The sequence below is a fragment of the Meleagris gallopavo genome, chromosome 3, assembly GCF_905368555.1.
Source record: "Meleagris gallopavo chromosome 3, MGAL_WU_HG_1.1, whole genome shotgun sequence".
NCBI lineage: Eukaryota > Metazoa > Chordata > Aves > Galliformes > Phasianidae > Meleagris > Meleagris gallopavo.
The window spans coordinates 25,918,708-25,935,343 of record NC_139406.1 but is presented as its reverse complement, the minus strand read 5'-3'; the positions used below and the strand labels follow the sequence as shown (position 1 = coordinate 25,935,343).

At 38.8% G+C, this 16,636-nt stretch overlaps 1 protein-coding gene and 1 long non-coding RNA gene across 3 annotated transcripts in view; one reads left to right on the top strand and one right to left on the bottom strand.

The window, feature by feature from the left end:
* The first annotated feature begins 90 nt into the window (after window positions 1-90).
* SRD5A1 (steroid 5 alpha-reductase 1) lies at window positions 91-15,944 on the top strand. The gene is made up of 5 exons (XM_085220477.1): window positions 91-488; window positions 2,453-2,619; window positions 9,587-9,688; window positions 11,212-11,362; window positions 13,719-15,944. The coding sequence occupies exons 1-5, from the start codon at window positions 175-177 to the stop codon at window positions 13,783-13,785; spliced, it is 801 nt and encodes a 266-aa protein (XP_085076603.1). The 5' UTR covers window positions 91-174; the 3' UTR covers window positions 13,786-15,944.
* The window catches only part of LOC146544640 (uncharacterized), a 16,926-nt gene continuing 14,063 nt past the window's right edge, over window positions 13,774-16,636 (bottom strand). For both annotated transcript variants that reach the window (XR_014882356.1, XR_014882355.1), the window contains exon 3: window positions 13,774-14,324. This is a non-coding gene — a long non-coding RNA (uncharacterized LOC146544640). The remainder of the gene's footprint in view (window positions 14,325-16,636) is intronic.

Here is a 16,636-nt window from a genome sequence, read left to right as displayed (position 1 = left end):
ACGACCGCGCCGTCGGCCCCGCCCCCCGGCTCCTCCACCAACCCGCGGCCGGCGGGAGGCGTGAGGCTCCGCCCCTCTGCGCCGGTTGGTCCGCGACGTCGGTGGGCGTGCCGCGGTCTGCCCGATGGATGGAGGCGCCTCGGGCCGTCTTGGCTCGATCGGGCGTAGCGCGACATGGCAGGCAGCAGCGCGTTCTGCGCGTTCTGGCAGCGGGCAGAGGGCCCGCGGGAGGAGCGCCTGTTGGAGCTGCTCTCCTACGGGCTGGTGGCGCTGGGCGCTGTCTCGGCGCTGCTGCTGCGATTTATCCCCATGCCCTACGGGCGCTACTCGTCGCGGCGCTTCGGCTGGCTGCTGCCCGCCCGGCCCGCCTGGCTGCTTCAGGAGCTGCCCGCGCTCCTCGTCCCGTTCGCGCTGGCCGCCTGCATCCCCGCCTGGCGGCTGCCCAACGCCGTCCTGCTGAGCTGCTTCATCCTGCACTACGTGCACAGGTGCGGGCGGTGGGGGCGGCGTTCCGGGGTGCCGCGCGCGCTGTCGGATCTCGGCGGTATGGAACGGGGCAGCGATACGATAAGGGCTTTCAGCGCAGTGCTGCTTACAGCTGCTGGGCTGGGCTGGCAGTTTTCCCGGCGCTGAGAGCTTGAGACGTGCCGTCGGGTTGACCTGGTGGCTCTGCGAACGGGTCTGCGCCTCCGCTCCCCGTCCCTCCCTTCATAAAAGCATGAATGGCTTTGGAATGGGATCTCGGCGTATCATCATTGTATAGGAAAGCTGGAATCAGCAGGCAGATGTTGTGTGGCAGTGTCGTTTTTCTGATTGCATAATGCCGGTGGGACTGTTTCGCGGATGGTGGCATACTGAAAGATAGCTCTCGTCAGCTTCGGTTTGTTGTAATGCGGTAGGCTTGGAATAATCCTGTCAATTAATTAATTCGTTATGCTCTTCCTTTCAAACCACTAGAGTTTTTGCTTCTTCTGTAAGTTACTGGCGATAGTGTGAGAGGGAACGGCCACAAGTTGCAACAGGGCAGGTTCAGGTTGATTGTTAGGGAAAATTTCTTCTCCGAGCACTGAGGCAGTGGCACGGGCTGCCCGGGGAGGTGGAGGAGTCACCGTCTCTGGAGGTGTTGAAGGAATGTGTGGATGTGGCACCGAGGACATGGTGACGATGGGCTGGCAGTTGGACTGGATGATCTTCGTGGGCTTTTCCAGCCTTAATGGCTGTGACTCTACTGATGCTTTGAGACAGGAGTCCTCAAGTAGCTGGCAAACACCTGAAGAATATTCATACTTCTGTAATCCCAGTCCTGTATTGTTATAGATCCCAGTTAAATCAATACGTGATCAGGAGGTTTGCTCGCTGTACGGAGTAGAGCATGTAAACATTCACTTGCTTTTCTTGTCTGGGGTTTGTCTGTTTGCTCATTTAATCCTCCAGGAAAAGTCATTGGGATTTCTTGCCTGCATGGAATGGCAGCTGTGGATTTGTCATTTCTGCAACAGTTTTCTTGGGGCATACTGAGACTGTCAAAGTGAAGCAATTAATATATTTCAAGTGACTTCTAGGACTAGGAGGCAACAGAGCTCTATTAAGTTACTTTCAACAGGATTCTCTTTTCTTTCAAAACCATGAATATTCCACACTTGAAAATCCAACATCTGTGAATGGTTTTATAGGCCATGTAGATAGAAAAGCTGTTGCAACACCTGCTAGATTATCACATTTTACGATGAAGCAATAGTATAACCTGAGAAGCTAAGCAGGTGATTCACCGGTTGTCCTGTGCTCTGGCTTCCCTGCAGAAGTGCCTACAATGTGTAAAAGTACACAGGTGTGCCCCGATGCTTGTTGGTGTGTTGTCTAGTCTAGCTATAATTATTGTTTTGATTTGTTCTGGTGTTTCAGCTCAGCAGTTTCTAATGCACTTGTCCATTTTCTTAGTATCTTACTCACTGTATGGTGCCTTATTCCGTACAGATAAGGATGACAGAGCTGTTTGTTGCGAGGTATCTTGGTTAGGTAAAGTATTATCATCTACCACAATGCCTTTCACGTTGATGTTGTCACCTGAAAATCGTGATAGGCTTTGTGTGTAGGGTTTATGAGGCCGGGTTCATTTCAGAATGCTTGATTATGCCACTTAAGGGTGAGGAATAAAGCAGGAGAACATTATGTTGTGTTTAACATCAGTTGTCTTTACCACTCCAATCAGTTATTGCTTTGGATACAAACCTCTAAATTTCTGCTGTAAGCAATCAGGGGAGGACCAGTCTCTTAACTCTTGTTAAACAACAAATATTTAGGTGCTAAAGCAAGTGTAACTTTCCATCTGAACTGAGATCAAAGACTGCTGAGAATTTGGCAAGCAGGATATGGTTTATCCTGCAAGTCTGGCCACTGAAAGCATCCTTTATATTTATTTATGCAACAGATTTTCTTTCCTTGTTCATTATAGGGCACTCATATTTCCTTTTCTGATCCGGCAAGGAAAGCCGACACCGTTTTTCACCTTCCTACTAGCACTTCTCTTCTGTATATACAATGGATACCTGCAAGGCCGAAGCTTAAGCACCTATGCAGAGTACCCTTCAGATTGGTTAAAACGTCCTTGTTTCATTGCAGGTAAGTTAAAATATCCTATGAGAACATTAGCAGTAGAAATTTCCCTTTATCTTCACAGGTTTTTGTGTTTTTTTTTTTTTTTTTTAAAGCTAATATTAAAATATCTTCAATCACATTTTAGAATTTTTCTCACAGCATTCTAAATAAGCTTAGTTATCTTGTTTGCTGTAGTATAGCTGGAAGCTTTTTAATCTTTTTTTTTTTAATAGCTGTGAACTGAGAATTTTTTCTCCGATGTCAGCACTAGGTGAGCTTACGTTGTTCTTTGACACCAAAGTGGATGGTGCTTATGGGTTTAGAACAAATCAGAGATTTTCCACGTAACATACTGATTAAACTAAATTTCCTTTTTTCTTGATGTCACAGATATTGAAGGTTTGTACGTGGTCAAAAAAAGCAAATTTATGGAGTTATGGCAGTTGATGAATAGCAGCATTTTAATGTCAAAAGACTCTGTCATATTACTGATGTACTTTGTCAAAGAGCAAAACTGCCCCACAAGGATAAGTTGATGGGGTTGATCATTCAGCCCTATGGGGAGGTTAAGTTATAGTTACTCTTGGAGTCAAGCATGTAATTAAAAGAGTAAGATGACTTCATTGCAGCCTTCCAGTTCCTAAAGGGAGCCTACAAGTAGGAGGGGAGTCAACTCTTTACAAAGGTAGATAATGGCAGGACAAGGGGAAATGGTTTTATGTGGGCTGGATATTGAGGGGAAGTTTTTTACCAAGAGAGTGGTGAGGTGCTGGAACAGGCTGTCCAGAGAGGTTGTGGATGCCCCTTCCCTGGAGGTTTTAAAGGTCAGGTTGGATGGGGCCCTGGGCAGCCTGGTCTAGTATTCCATGTGGAGGTTGGTGGCTCTGTCTAAGGCAGGTGGGTTGGAGCTTGGTGACCCTTGAGGTCCCTTCCAACCCAAGCCATTCTGTGATTCTATGTTTGTGTGCAGTAGTCATTGCCTTATTTTTTGTTTCCTAAGCATCTACTTTTACCTACTGTCAAAAATAAAACCATTTTCCAAGATAGTCTTTAAAGAAGGGTCTCTATGGTCTGAAGATAAGCCAGAATATTTTCTTTTTTAGAGTCAGAGTGTTTCTCACAGATTTCTCATGCCTTGTACAGCAAGAATAAGGAAGTTTGGCCTTTACTGCAGTGTTATTGTGGATGACAACAGAGGATCACTGTGCTAAATGCTGTAATGACTGAGATTAATCTATTTAAATTTCTTCATCTTGTGAAGATTAGGAAGAAGTACTGTATGTGCTCTAAAAATGGAGAATGTGAGGTACAAGGGAATAACTTCAGTGGGAGGTAGGCAGCTAGATGGGTGTATCTGTAACTCAGTACTTTTGAAACTTCAATCTCCTTACATTTGGTTCCAACAACAACAACAACAACAACAACAACAAAAATCAAAAGATCAGCTGATCAAAACCATTAAAGACAAGTCCAATACAGAGTATAAAACTTCAGCTTCCGGTATTCTAATCCAGTACCTTAATCAAAAGATGATCTCAATGCAGTGCTGTAAACATGAGTCATGAGGCATAAATTAATGCCTTCTTACTGCAAGATCTTTTAAAATGCTATGTGATAAGCCTTGCTTGATCTTCCTTATTTGTTTTTTTCATTTTGTTTTTGTTTTTGCTTTTTTGAATGCTCTTTTTTCAAAGATTTCTGAAAGGTACAAGTTAATAAATAGAAATATTTAGGTTCAGCTGCCTTCAGTTGTGAACATTTCCATGTACGAATTTTGTTTGCAAGTAGTACTAGTTTAGAATATATTTTTATATGTATTTCCTGTACTGCTAGTCATAAGAAGTGTTGCTTTAATGACTATAAGAACACCTTTTAAGTCAAAAATATTGCTTTTGAAGGTTACCCTGAAAAGGGGAAGGATGAGAGAAAAGTGGGTATTTTTTATATACATTTGCGTTTCATTGTACTGCTATCCCTCAGTAGATCTTATATGAAGTTATATGAGGATCAAAAATGGCTGTGTGTCAGTATGCAGCAAGACCAACTAAGTTCTGTAACTGAAAGCTGAAATGAGATATATTTGCTGTGAAGACAAATTAGGAAAGGTGAGGCTAATTAACCACAGTAGTGGAAGTTTGCAGGGAACTGATGTGTTTTCTATTTGTGCATCCTTACTGAGTTTCTGTTTGCAGCTGTTTAAGAGTTCATTGGTTTGGAGCAGTTTCATAGTTTTTAATGCAGTTCCCATGTTTCTGTGACTTCTGATTTCTGTGAGCTGTGTTGGCTTTGTTCAGAGCAGGGAACTAGTCTGTTTTGAAAGAAAACTGGAATGTTCTTCTTCAAATGCAGTACAACACTTGATAAAACCATTGAGATCCAGAGCAATGTGGGAACAACATTGTGATCCTTAAGCATATATCTCATGCCAATAAAGAACTTGTGAAAAGCAGGAGTACTCATGGCACCTTGAAGTGGTTGATGCTATTAACAGGGTCCTATTCACCTGCACATGTAATCAGTCATCTGCAGACTGTTATCCCCTTTTATACCAGTGTTCTTTCTTAAGTTGTGTGTACTTGCAGTCAGTAAGTTCTTCCTTTCTTGCCTTGCTTTAGCTTCATCAAACTCTTGCGTTATACCTTATGCTGTTCTAATTATTTTGAATCCCCATTCAATTGCTTTCTCCTGTTGACAACTAACTCTGTCAGTCAGGCAACACGTTCCAACTCTGCTCTGTACACAGAGTAGCCATGGAAAGAGCATGGGCAATGCCATTATCTGGGTCCATGGAAGTTGACCTAGGTGTTGTGTCTATACAGCAACTTGCTTTATGTATTCTTGAAGCCTGGAATGGAGAGGTGAGTCAGAAGGCACTTACCATGCTGTCACTCTGAAATAGCCTGCAGAGCACGAGTACATTTTTTGGAAGACAGATCCTATGTGGGCAGGGGTGATTGGGAAAACAAGAGCAATGAACACGTAGTAAACAGGAAACTGTCCTTCTTATGCAAGTGTTTTAGTATTACATGAAGCTTTAATTTCCAGGTTTAATACTGATGCATGAAAAAATCCTTTTGAATCATAGAGTATCCTGAGTTGAAAGGGACCTATAAGACTCATCAAGTCCAACTCCAATTCCTGCGTCATGTGTCTTGAGAGGTCATCTGTATCTCATGGTGCATCCTGTAGATCTGAGAACCTACCGATGTACACAGACTCCTTCCTGTTTACCTATCAAGACTTACCTTGGGCAGAAGCTAAGTCATGCAGATCATGGCCCAACTCTTAATTTTGTAGAGTGGAGTCTCAAGAGTCAGCCATGATGAGGACATGAGAGTACGGACAGTGAAGTACAGTGCTGCCAAAAGGCAGCATTCTCAGAACTGTAGTTGCATTTCAGAAAAATTAAAGGATCTTCAATTTTAGAATTTAGAATCAGCATGGAACTGATTATAACTTTCAGTATAGAGTTTTTTTCTTGTGTTAATACTGGATTGTATTAGTAGAAATATTTTACTTTTACTTTTACACTTGAGTGGAATTAATTTGTGCGCTATTCAAGAAAATTGATTTCAAATTACTGTATAGATAGAAATAATGATGCACATATCTGATAGTACAAATAACATCCCTTATTTTTCAAGGTATATTTTCCTTTCCTTTTCTGGCAATTATCAAGTTGGTACACAGCCACTAGTGCAAGAGAAGCAAACATTTTTTTTATACTTGAATATAGTAAGAGTTCAATACCCTCTGTCTGGATAGAGATTTATTTTTGAAAGAAAAGACATTCAAATGATATGCTTTCCTAAAAACATTTGAGTTGCTCTGTACTTTTGAATCTTGATATTTGAATTCGACTGTGAATTCGTGTTGATCTAATATATTGGCATCTATTCTATCAAGTAATTATATTGAATTTATGGTTGAAAGGGTTATGATAAATTTTAGTATAAGATGTATAGCATTTACACAGCTTGATTACTAATGAAAACTTCTTGCTCTGTACTATGAGTAAGAGATGTGCTTGTTTCTGGTCTACATTCTGCTTGTAGTGTAAGCAGCCTGTAACAAGCCAATCAAGCAACATTTTAAACTTACCAACATAAATATGGAAAGGGCTTTCACACAGCAACTTTGTTTCTCTGTAGAGCAGTCGGATCCTTCTTAATTCACATGAAAGGAGGCAGCTAGGTCCCTTTGGTAAACATCACCAACAATGGAAAAAAAAGCTGACAATCAAACAGCTAACAGAGATTCTACTGGGTTTCTGTGTATTGAAAGAGAATCGAACAAATTCTCAGCTACGAAACAGTGTTTTTTAACCCAGTCACCACCATTAGCTGTGCATTTTTTTTGCCAGTGGTGAACAAGAGCCTGCATGCCATGCTTATGACAATCTACCCCAGCAGAGATAACCTGTTATCACCCCTGCTGAAATGCACCACCCACCTCTCACTCTGTGAATGCATCACTGTTTGGTCTCCAGGAACATTTAGCAAGTGCAGATGAATGTCAATGGGTGCAATTTTTTCTGCATGGAGGAATTCATTTCTGTTACTGGCAACTGTGCTCCACAAGGTAACAGGAGGAATGGTTCTGTATTTTCAGTCAATAAAGACAAGTTGATTGGTGCCTGCTTACAGCTTAGGCTGGAAGAGAGGCAATCTCTTTGTGGTTAATATGAAGTCCATTATGTTATGGCTAAAATGATTAGAATGTAACTTTCCCAGAACTTTGTTTAGATACTGTATAGAAAGATCTGGTCTGACTGTACGTGTTTCCCTTCAAAGCAGCATGCTGCCAGACATAAATGGAGAGCTTCCCAGAACTGTTCTCACTGGACTTCATAGGCCTGCTGTTAAGTTAGAACTGGGATAGGATACATCTCACTTTGCACGTATTTCAAACAATGTTAAGGGATGCTTGTTTCAAGCTGGCTTTCAAAAGGTTTACAGCTTAATTTGTGGTTACAAATGAAACTTCGTAGAAATAGTGTATTCCTGAGAAAGCTGCCAACAGCTTCTGTTCCCCAGTAGCTGCAGTGATAGCAGCCTGTTAATTATTGTTGTCATTGAGTTAAAATGTTGGCGGATCTTTTAATGAATGGCATGTGCATAAAGCAAGCACAAACAAATGGTCTTTGATCTTGCAAAATGAATTCCAACAGCTGTGTGAAGCATCTGAAGGCAAGTGTTTGCCCTCATGGAGGCCTTTGAGGTTTGTGGGGATTATCTGATCAGACCAGATACATTGATAAGATTGACACACTAACAACTTAAAAAGAAAAAAATAAATTTTTTTTTCCTGCTGTTTTACGCCTTGACTAATGTAAGATGTTGTGCATGGTTTTCTTTTTCTTAATGACAAGCCTGTTAGACTCCTCAGTTAGTTTCAGTTAGTTTCTGTTGAGATAGTAAAACTCCCAAATGACTCAGAGCTGTTTAATGTTACCTTGTAATTAGGTTAATGCATTTCTTTACTGTACACCAACCATCTTTATCCCTTTTGCTAGTATTACCATACACACACTCATGGCAAGTCAAATATGGGGGAAAAAAAAATCCCAATTAAGTGCTAGCGTAAGCATGCTTTTTCCTGTTTTTCTGTCTTGTAGAAGCTAGATCACAACTAAAGCAACAAACTACTCTGAAATCAGTTATCTTTGTTCTGTGGATCTTTAAATGTGAGCAGTATTCAGTTGTAGAATTAACAAATTTGTAGAGAGTGTTGCTCCTTTGTCTGCTTCTCTTAGCTCTTTATTTCACCTTCACAATAAGTCACAGAATATCCTGATTTGGAAGGGGGGCCACACAACAAGCTTTGAGTCCAACTTGTTCTACAAAGGACCATCTAAAAGCCAAAACCTGTGTCTGAGAGCACTGCCTAATAAATAGTTTTTGAACTCCAGCAGCATGGGGCTGTGCCTAGTGCCCCAGTGAGCTCATTCCAGTGCTCAACCACTTTCTGGTGAAGAACCCAGGGAAGCTGTAGGCCTCCATGAGGCCTTCCCTCAGCCTCCTCTTCTCTGGCCTGTAAAAAAAAAAAAAAAAAAACCAACAAAACAAAAGAAAAACAACACCAAAGCAAGGGATCGCAGCTGATCCTCACACACATCTCTGTAGCCCTCCTTTGGATGCTCTCTAATAGCTATATGTACTTCCTATATTGTGATGCCTGAAACTGCCCACAGTTTTATGCAAATTGGGTCTTAGTATTCATTCTCTGTTGCAGTTATCTTAGAATAAATTTCTGGTTTAGATTGCAGAGATAAATCTATTACAACCTGGTACTGAATTTGAGAAATTGTGGCAGAAATTCTTCCATAATCTTAAACTACATGGTCCCTTTTCGTCCCTTTTCGTCCCTTTTCCTCCTTTCATTTTATTTGGTGAATAATTTCAGGCTCAGAGTTTGTTAATGCTCAACAAGACTAGGTTTAGTAAGTTCCTACCCTTAACTTCTAGGAGCATGATGATGTTATCTTTGTTAGTCTTGCATCAGAATCTACTGTATTTTTTCATTCCTAATAATTACAAAACAGTCTGCTGCAGGAACTTTGGCACATTGCCATTTAAAAAGAAGTCTGAGGTGTGTCATTTTACTAGGAATGAGAATGACCATTTTTCCACGTTGTTTAAAATCTTGATGTGTTTGGTTTTCTATACTGAAGTTAGAAGATATACATAATACATATGTGTATGCATGCATAAATATGTGCTTATATTTGTCTATCAACCTGAGAACAACACTTTATACTCAAAATAGTGTTTCTGTCAAGAGACTGGTTGATTACTACAAGCCTTATTTACCCAAGAGCTCATTATGAAACTGGGATTGTCCATAGAGTCACTAGAATGCTTATAGTCCTTTACATTACTATATTATGACTGCTTTGAGATAACATGCCTAATATTTTATCTGTTACTTTCTTTTCTGATTATTTTCACTCAGTGTACTATCGACTAATATTTTGAATATTTCTTTTCAGGTTTCATGGGGTGGCTGATCGGCATGGCAATCAATATTCATTCTGATCATATCCTTAGAAATCTGAGAAAACCTGGAGAAACTGGTTACAAGATACCAAGAGGTAATAAATAATCTATATAGCAGACAAAGCATTTTTCAGGAGGAGTTCCCGGACTGTTCAACCTGGAAAAGAAAATACTTATTATGATCTTACAACAGATGTAAATACCTGATGAGAGGCAGTGAAGATAAAGAAGCCGGGTTCTTTTTAGTGGTGCCTGCTGACAGGCAAAAAGGCAACAGACGCAGATGAAAACACATGAAATCCTATATGAACACACAATTCTATTTATTTTTAAGTGTAAGGGTGGTCAAAGAATATACAGCAGATTGCCCAGAGAGACTCTGCAGTTTCCTTCTTTGGAGATACTGAAAACCTGCCTGGACATTTTTCTGGGCTTACAGCTGTAGTTGACCCTGCTTGAACACGATGGAGTTGCACTTGGTGACCTTAAGAAGAGTCTTCTAACATAAATAGATATTCCAATCTGTATATGTGACCTTCTAAAGCTTGGTATTATCTTTTTAGAGGTAATAAGTTATGATTTGAGAAGAAACTTATAATAGCAGTTTGTCTACCTTAGGAAATGGTTTCTTAGAGTTCATATTATTTTTTCCACCAAGAAGATAATTTTATCTTTACATGGGCACTTGGATTTGCATCTACTGCAAATGAATACTACCGTGCTGTGAAATGTTCAGGAGGAAATAAGATGTTCTTTGCTGCTTGATCAAGAGAAGTTGTTTTTTTTGATATTACTTATCCAAATTAAGCGCTGGAATTCTGCTTTTGTTTTGTGACAAAAGCAAAGTAATTAAAGCAAGGTCAAAACATGTCCTTTACTACAGTTGGCAAATATTTGTTTGTTTGGTCCCATTGGCACGGTGCTTACTGTGATGTCAGTTTGTATGCTAACTTTGGAATTAGGGTGAAAGTTCTTACTTTATAAGTCTCCCATCGGGTGAGTACTGACTGTTTATGCCAAATCGGCTGTAAAATATACCTAACACAAACTGATAGTTTTATTTTGTGAGGGTCAGTGTTGAAGTACTTGTAGTTAAGATCTTTAAGTCTGACAGGATGCAAGAACAAAAGGGCAACACATCTTAAGCTAGAGGCTAAATTTGCAACTTGAATTTTGAATAATATTTTTCATAATTTACCTGAGATGCATCATTTCTCCGATTTATTGAAGTATTGTATGCTAAAGAAGCATAGGGATATTTTATGATACTATTTAAAAGGGATTACTTTTTAATTTTTGTTTATTGAAAAAAAAAAGTTCAGTTCATAGTCGGTGCCAGCTTGATGTTACTGATTTAAGGAAGCATGAAATCACTTCTGTTACTAAGTATATTGGCTTTTTTTTCTTCTGATTTCTAAAGGATAAATGGAGCTAGATAAGAATTAAGACCGAAACAATCCTACATAGTACAGCCTGAACTGCAAGACACTGTTTCTACTGCTTTAAAAAATATATGAAGAGACACTGATGATATGAGTGGTCTTAGATTTGCAATAAGAGTACTATCAAAGATCTCCTTGATTAATGTGCTTTTAAATCCTGCCCTTTTTGCCTTTAGGAGGAATGTTTGAATATGTCAGCGGAGCCAACTTCTTTGGAGAGATCCTGGAATGGTTTGGATTTTCTCTTGCCTGCTGCACTATTGAAAGCCTTGCATTTGCACTGTGTACTCTTTTCATTTTGGGTTCAAGGGCAAAGCAACACCACCAGTAAGTGTTTGTTTCTTATAATTTCTGCTGTTCCACACTTCATTTCCATTTCACAAATTATACCACAGAGATGTTGCAGAACAAGTCTAGTGAAAAGCTGTTACTGCTGTGGAAAATGAGAGAATACTCTGAGCAGTATTAAACACGACAAGATTTCAGTAGGGTAGTTAAGCATAAGCGCACAACATACAATAAGGTGGTCAGGCTATTCATTAAATGAATGTGGTTCGTTTTGGACCTGTGAAGACCTACTCTGACCTGCTCATAACCTCACTGATATACCAGGTTGCCCAGGGCTTCATACATTTGAGTTCAGAGTCCCTCTGAGGACAAAGATTCCAGCACCTCTGAGGAAAAATACCTTTTTTGAGTGCTTTGCCATTCACATAGGGAATAATTCTTTTTCCTTATGTCTGGCTGGAATTTTCTGTGGTGCAACTTTTATCTCTTGACCATTTTCTGCACACCTCCAAGAGGAATATGGCTCTCTCTAATATCTTTGTGGATAGTGGGTGACTGCAATTAAATGCCCCACTTAATCTTCTTTTCTCCAAGTTGAGCAAATCTAGTTAATTCAACCCTTCCTTGTGTATTGAATGTTCCAGCTACACAGCTGTCTAGATGGCTATCTGCTGAACTCTTCCTGAGTTTTTGGGCATACTGAAAGCCCAAAATTGGATGCGGTAATCTAGATACAGTTTGACTGCTGAATAGCGGTGAATAAGCACTTGCCTTAACTAGGGGCTCTATACATGTTAAAGCACTTCAGTATGCAGCTAGCTATTGTCACTGCAAGGATCCATCATGTTCAACTGGTAGAACTTGATGTTCAACCTGTCCACCAGAATGTCCCTCCCCTTTTGTGCAGAGCTGGTACCTAACTAGTTAGTCTCTAATCTGTAGTCTGGCATGAGGCCATTTCATCCCAGCTGCAAGGAATTGCATTTTCTTTGTGATTTTTTTTGCTCCATTATCTTAGGTCTCCTGTTTCAGTACCTGTATGCACAAATAACCCTGTGTCCTCTTCCTCAGCAGCCCAAGTGGTGAGGAAAGAACCAGTCAGGTTCTTCAATCTTTCCTCATGTATTATGTTCTTTGGACTCAAATTCCATGGTTTGTTTCTGTGTATCTTTAGCCTTGGTAAAACTCTTTCATGTTTTTGTAATTAGAGTGTTATGAAAAACCCTAAGGGTTGTTAAAGGAATTAATTTGCATTAAGAGAATCAATGGTTTGTTTTTGTTTTTTAATAAAAGGAGTGAAGGGGAGGAAAAAGCAAAAGCAAAAATAGCAAATCTAAGCAAGTTTCAATTTTACAAACTTGGAATAAATTACTGAAAAGTAATATATATGATATAATAGAGTATTTCTGATGTCGCACAACTGCAGGTAATCATGCAATGCATGCTTTCTATAGAAGTCACAGAACTTCCTCTTGTGTGTCACTAGGCAAACAGGCAATGTGCACTTATTTGGTGTTGAAACTGTAAGCCAGCAACAACATCAAAATCAAGTTGTGCATTATCGTGAGAGTTTTGTTCCCTGCTTATTCCAAGTTCAGTCTTTCAGTTAATTTCTGTTAATGTGAACACTTGCAACTTTGAGGAGCCCAGATTACTTAACTTTTTTCTATATTAGAGAAGCAGAAGTAGTACTTGAAAATAGGAGTAAACGTGTTTGTCATAAAGTGATGTAATAGCATCTATTAGTGTAATGTGGGTTTTTTGGTTGGTTGGTTGGTGGTTTTTTTTGTTGTTGTTTTGTTTTTTTTTGTTTTGGTTTGTGTTTTTTTTTTTTTTTTTTTGGTAATTGTCTGGATGTGAAAATATTGATAGTCGTAGAAGGGAACTAGTAAAGCTACTGTACTGTTTGACTATGTGAGCTCTGACTGGAATTGAGGGTTTTTCTATCCAGAACCAGGTGTTGATCCAATGTGTAAATTATCTCATGCTTGCTTATGCCATCATTATAAAACTGGACTAAATCCTTTGGATATTATTTTTTCCTCTGCTTCTAAAATACAAATAGGAATCATTACAATATACATTTTATTACAATAGGCTGTTCCTTCCCTGGCTGCTCTCATCACACCTACTTGTTTGATTTCTCATTGTTGGAAATGGTAGCTTTGTTTTGTTGTACCTCACAATCAGATTTCCTTAAGCGAGTGTGGTAAATAGCAGTTTTCTATCCAGAGTAGGTTCTAAAGACATTTTTTTCTGGCTTGGATTCAAAAATACATATTGATTAAATTGAATGCATTGTGCAGTTACTTAATTTCATTGAAAGTATTTTGAAGATGCAATACTCAACAGATTTGGACTTTTCTTTCTTTTCTTTTCTTTTTTTTTTTTTCAGATGGTACCTTGAGAAACTTGAAGACTACCCAAAGAACAGAAAAATTGTGATTCCATTTGTGTATTAGTTTATTATTTAAATACCATTAGGTTCTGATGGTAGCAGCATTTTTAAATGGTTACTTCTTGGAACAAGTAACACTTTATGAGTGTTACCCAGCTAATATATTCTCATCACTGTGACAAAGCCTTTGTATCAGTGCTGTTAGTTACTGCTTTTCTTTGTAATGAAAACCCCAAACTCAGCAGGCGTGGTGAACAGGTGCTTTTGCAGTGGCACATCACCACCATGAGGACGTAAGACAAGACATCTGAATTCATATCATGGAAACTGTTGTACAGGATTTCTGATGCTTCATTTTCAGCCTATAGTTTTCTTGTGTTCTTATCTGAGGATTGTGCTATGACACAGTCACCTTCAGTGTTCAGTCTGGCTGCTGTGATCAGTTTTCTACTTGCCCACATACACCAGTGGGATTGATTTGATCGCCTTTCTTTTTCTTTCTTCCCTTTGCCCTCCATTTCTAGGAGATCAGATGCAGACCAAAGACATTAAATGAATACAGATACTGTGAGATGAGAGATGTTCTTCGTCTCCTCTGCACTCCTGTGAACAAAACAGAGATAAAACTTAATGCTGCTTACATTGATAGCTATAGCAGTGCCTTTCCCAAATAACAGATTGATTTTAAACATCTACCTCTGGAATTTCATAGCCATCTCAAATAATACTAAACATGTGTTTTCTGCTTAATATTATTTTAGAGGGCATTATTTATTAGGGATAAATGGTTCTTTTTAATATTCTGTAGATTTTGCTTACTATATAGTTATTTTAAAAAGCCTTTTCTTATTGATAGTGAGCTAAATTATTTTATATTTAAAAAAAATGGAAAATTATAGAGCTTGTTTCTTGTTTTATCAATATTAGTTCTTGCTCTGCTATATTTTTATTCTGAAGAACTCTGGTGGTATTTCAAAGATATGATGGAATCTTAGGCATACTCTTGAGTTTGCACATATTTGTATCCTTTGCATATTTGTGATATTCAGTAACTTTTTAGAATTGGAGGAAAGTCAGTTTTTCTGCAGAAACCTTAAGGGGAAAAAAAAAAGCTCTCTGCACATGTACTTGGGAAATCTTTCTTCAGGACAAATTGGTAATATAATTTCACTGAGTTTTCCAGTATTCCATCAAGCTTTGTTCAGAGCTCAAAATTATTATTATTATTTTGTATGAATTATTCTACTACCAGAGAAATCAAGGTAATACAAGGGAAGAACTTTTACCTTAATTTTTTTTAGATTAGATGTATATACATTTTAAATATATCCAGGAAATAGATGGTGAAAAAGTGCTTTGCTACCCAAACTTTTGCTTAACAGTAGTTTCTTCCTTCTCTCCTTGGCACAGTAATTAGTGCACTGAAGCCTTGGCTATCGTTACAGGTTTATTCAAGGGTATAAAGAAGTGTAGCACATTCTATTATTATTGACTGAAATAGTCAGAGAAAGGAGGGGAGCAAAACTGTCATTCATGTTGCAATGATAATTTGCCCAGCAGCTCAGCCATCAGACTGTCAGCTGCTCCTCATAATGATTATGACCAATAATGCTTTCTTCCAACATCCAGGAAGCTCAGCTGAGGGAGAATCTAGGAATACCCATTCCTTTGAAGCTAGTGTCTTATATATCCAGGTATTTGTAAGCCCTATTGCATCCTTGTGGCAGTTCTTAAATATGGGTATCTAAACATTCCAGCTATCAGTATCCCTTTCAGAAGAGCAAAATGCATCAACATCTAATCTAAGTGTTTAAGTACTTGCGCGGTTTACAGTGAACTAATATTTGTATTTTGGGGTTTAGTTAAAAAAGCACTAATGCTTTTTTTACAAACAGTAACAACCAACCAGTAAAAAATGACTTGGCTACAGCAATTTAATCTGTAATCCCTCCTTGTTCACTCCCTCTAATGAAAAGGTGAAGATTCAGGAGGTGTGTAACTATTTATAGGTGGTAGACTTCTATTGTAATTCACAGGAAATTTCTACTGATGCATCGATTTTCCTCTGATTCTATGCTGCTAAATATTTATATTGATTAAAAGTTTAGCTTATTTAAAGTGTTAATTTATGGTTTTCCTGTAGCAGAGTGGAGATCTGAGATACCTCTGAGGTGCTTACTGGTTAACTGGAATATTAAAAAATAAAATGTAAACAAAGAACAATCTTCTGCGCTTTTTTTAATGTTCTAATTACACTGCTGTAACCTGCCACAACTGAAGTACAGAACTGTATTTGAGGCAGTTTGTTCATACTACACAATGCAGCCAGGTGACCACCACTAGTGAAAATTGCCCAGAATGATTGTATAAATTCTCGACCTTTTATTTGAATGCTGTTCCTTTTTTGTTTGTAATACTTAATTTGTACTTTCCTCCCATTTCAGGATCTTTGCCAGAATTTATCTATCTGTGAGAGAATATATTGAGAGGTCTTTCTTGAAGGAAAATGCAGTGTAAAAATGAATTCTGGTTTGCTGTTTCCAGAAGGAGGAAATGTGTATGCTCTCTATGAGGTAGTAAATAGCTATCATAGTCTCTAACAGACATCTCTACTCACATTACCTACATCTTTCCCAGAGATCTCTACTCATAAAAACAGTTTGTGGCATCTGGCTTGATTACTGTTAGCAGTCCTTTTTCTAACTTGTGGAGGGTGGCCAAGACTTTTGTACCTGTGAGTTCATGATCCCAAATAAGATCTTGAGGACTATAATAGCAGTTATTTCAATAACAACTTTACTATGTGAACTGGACCATATACATTCAAAAGAAAAACAAAACAAAATTTTAAACAACCCACCCATTTAGAAATCACAAAATAGATTTCTATATAAAGATATGCAAGATAAACTTAT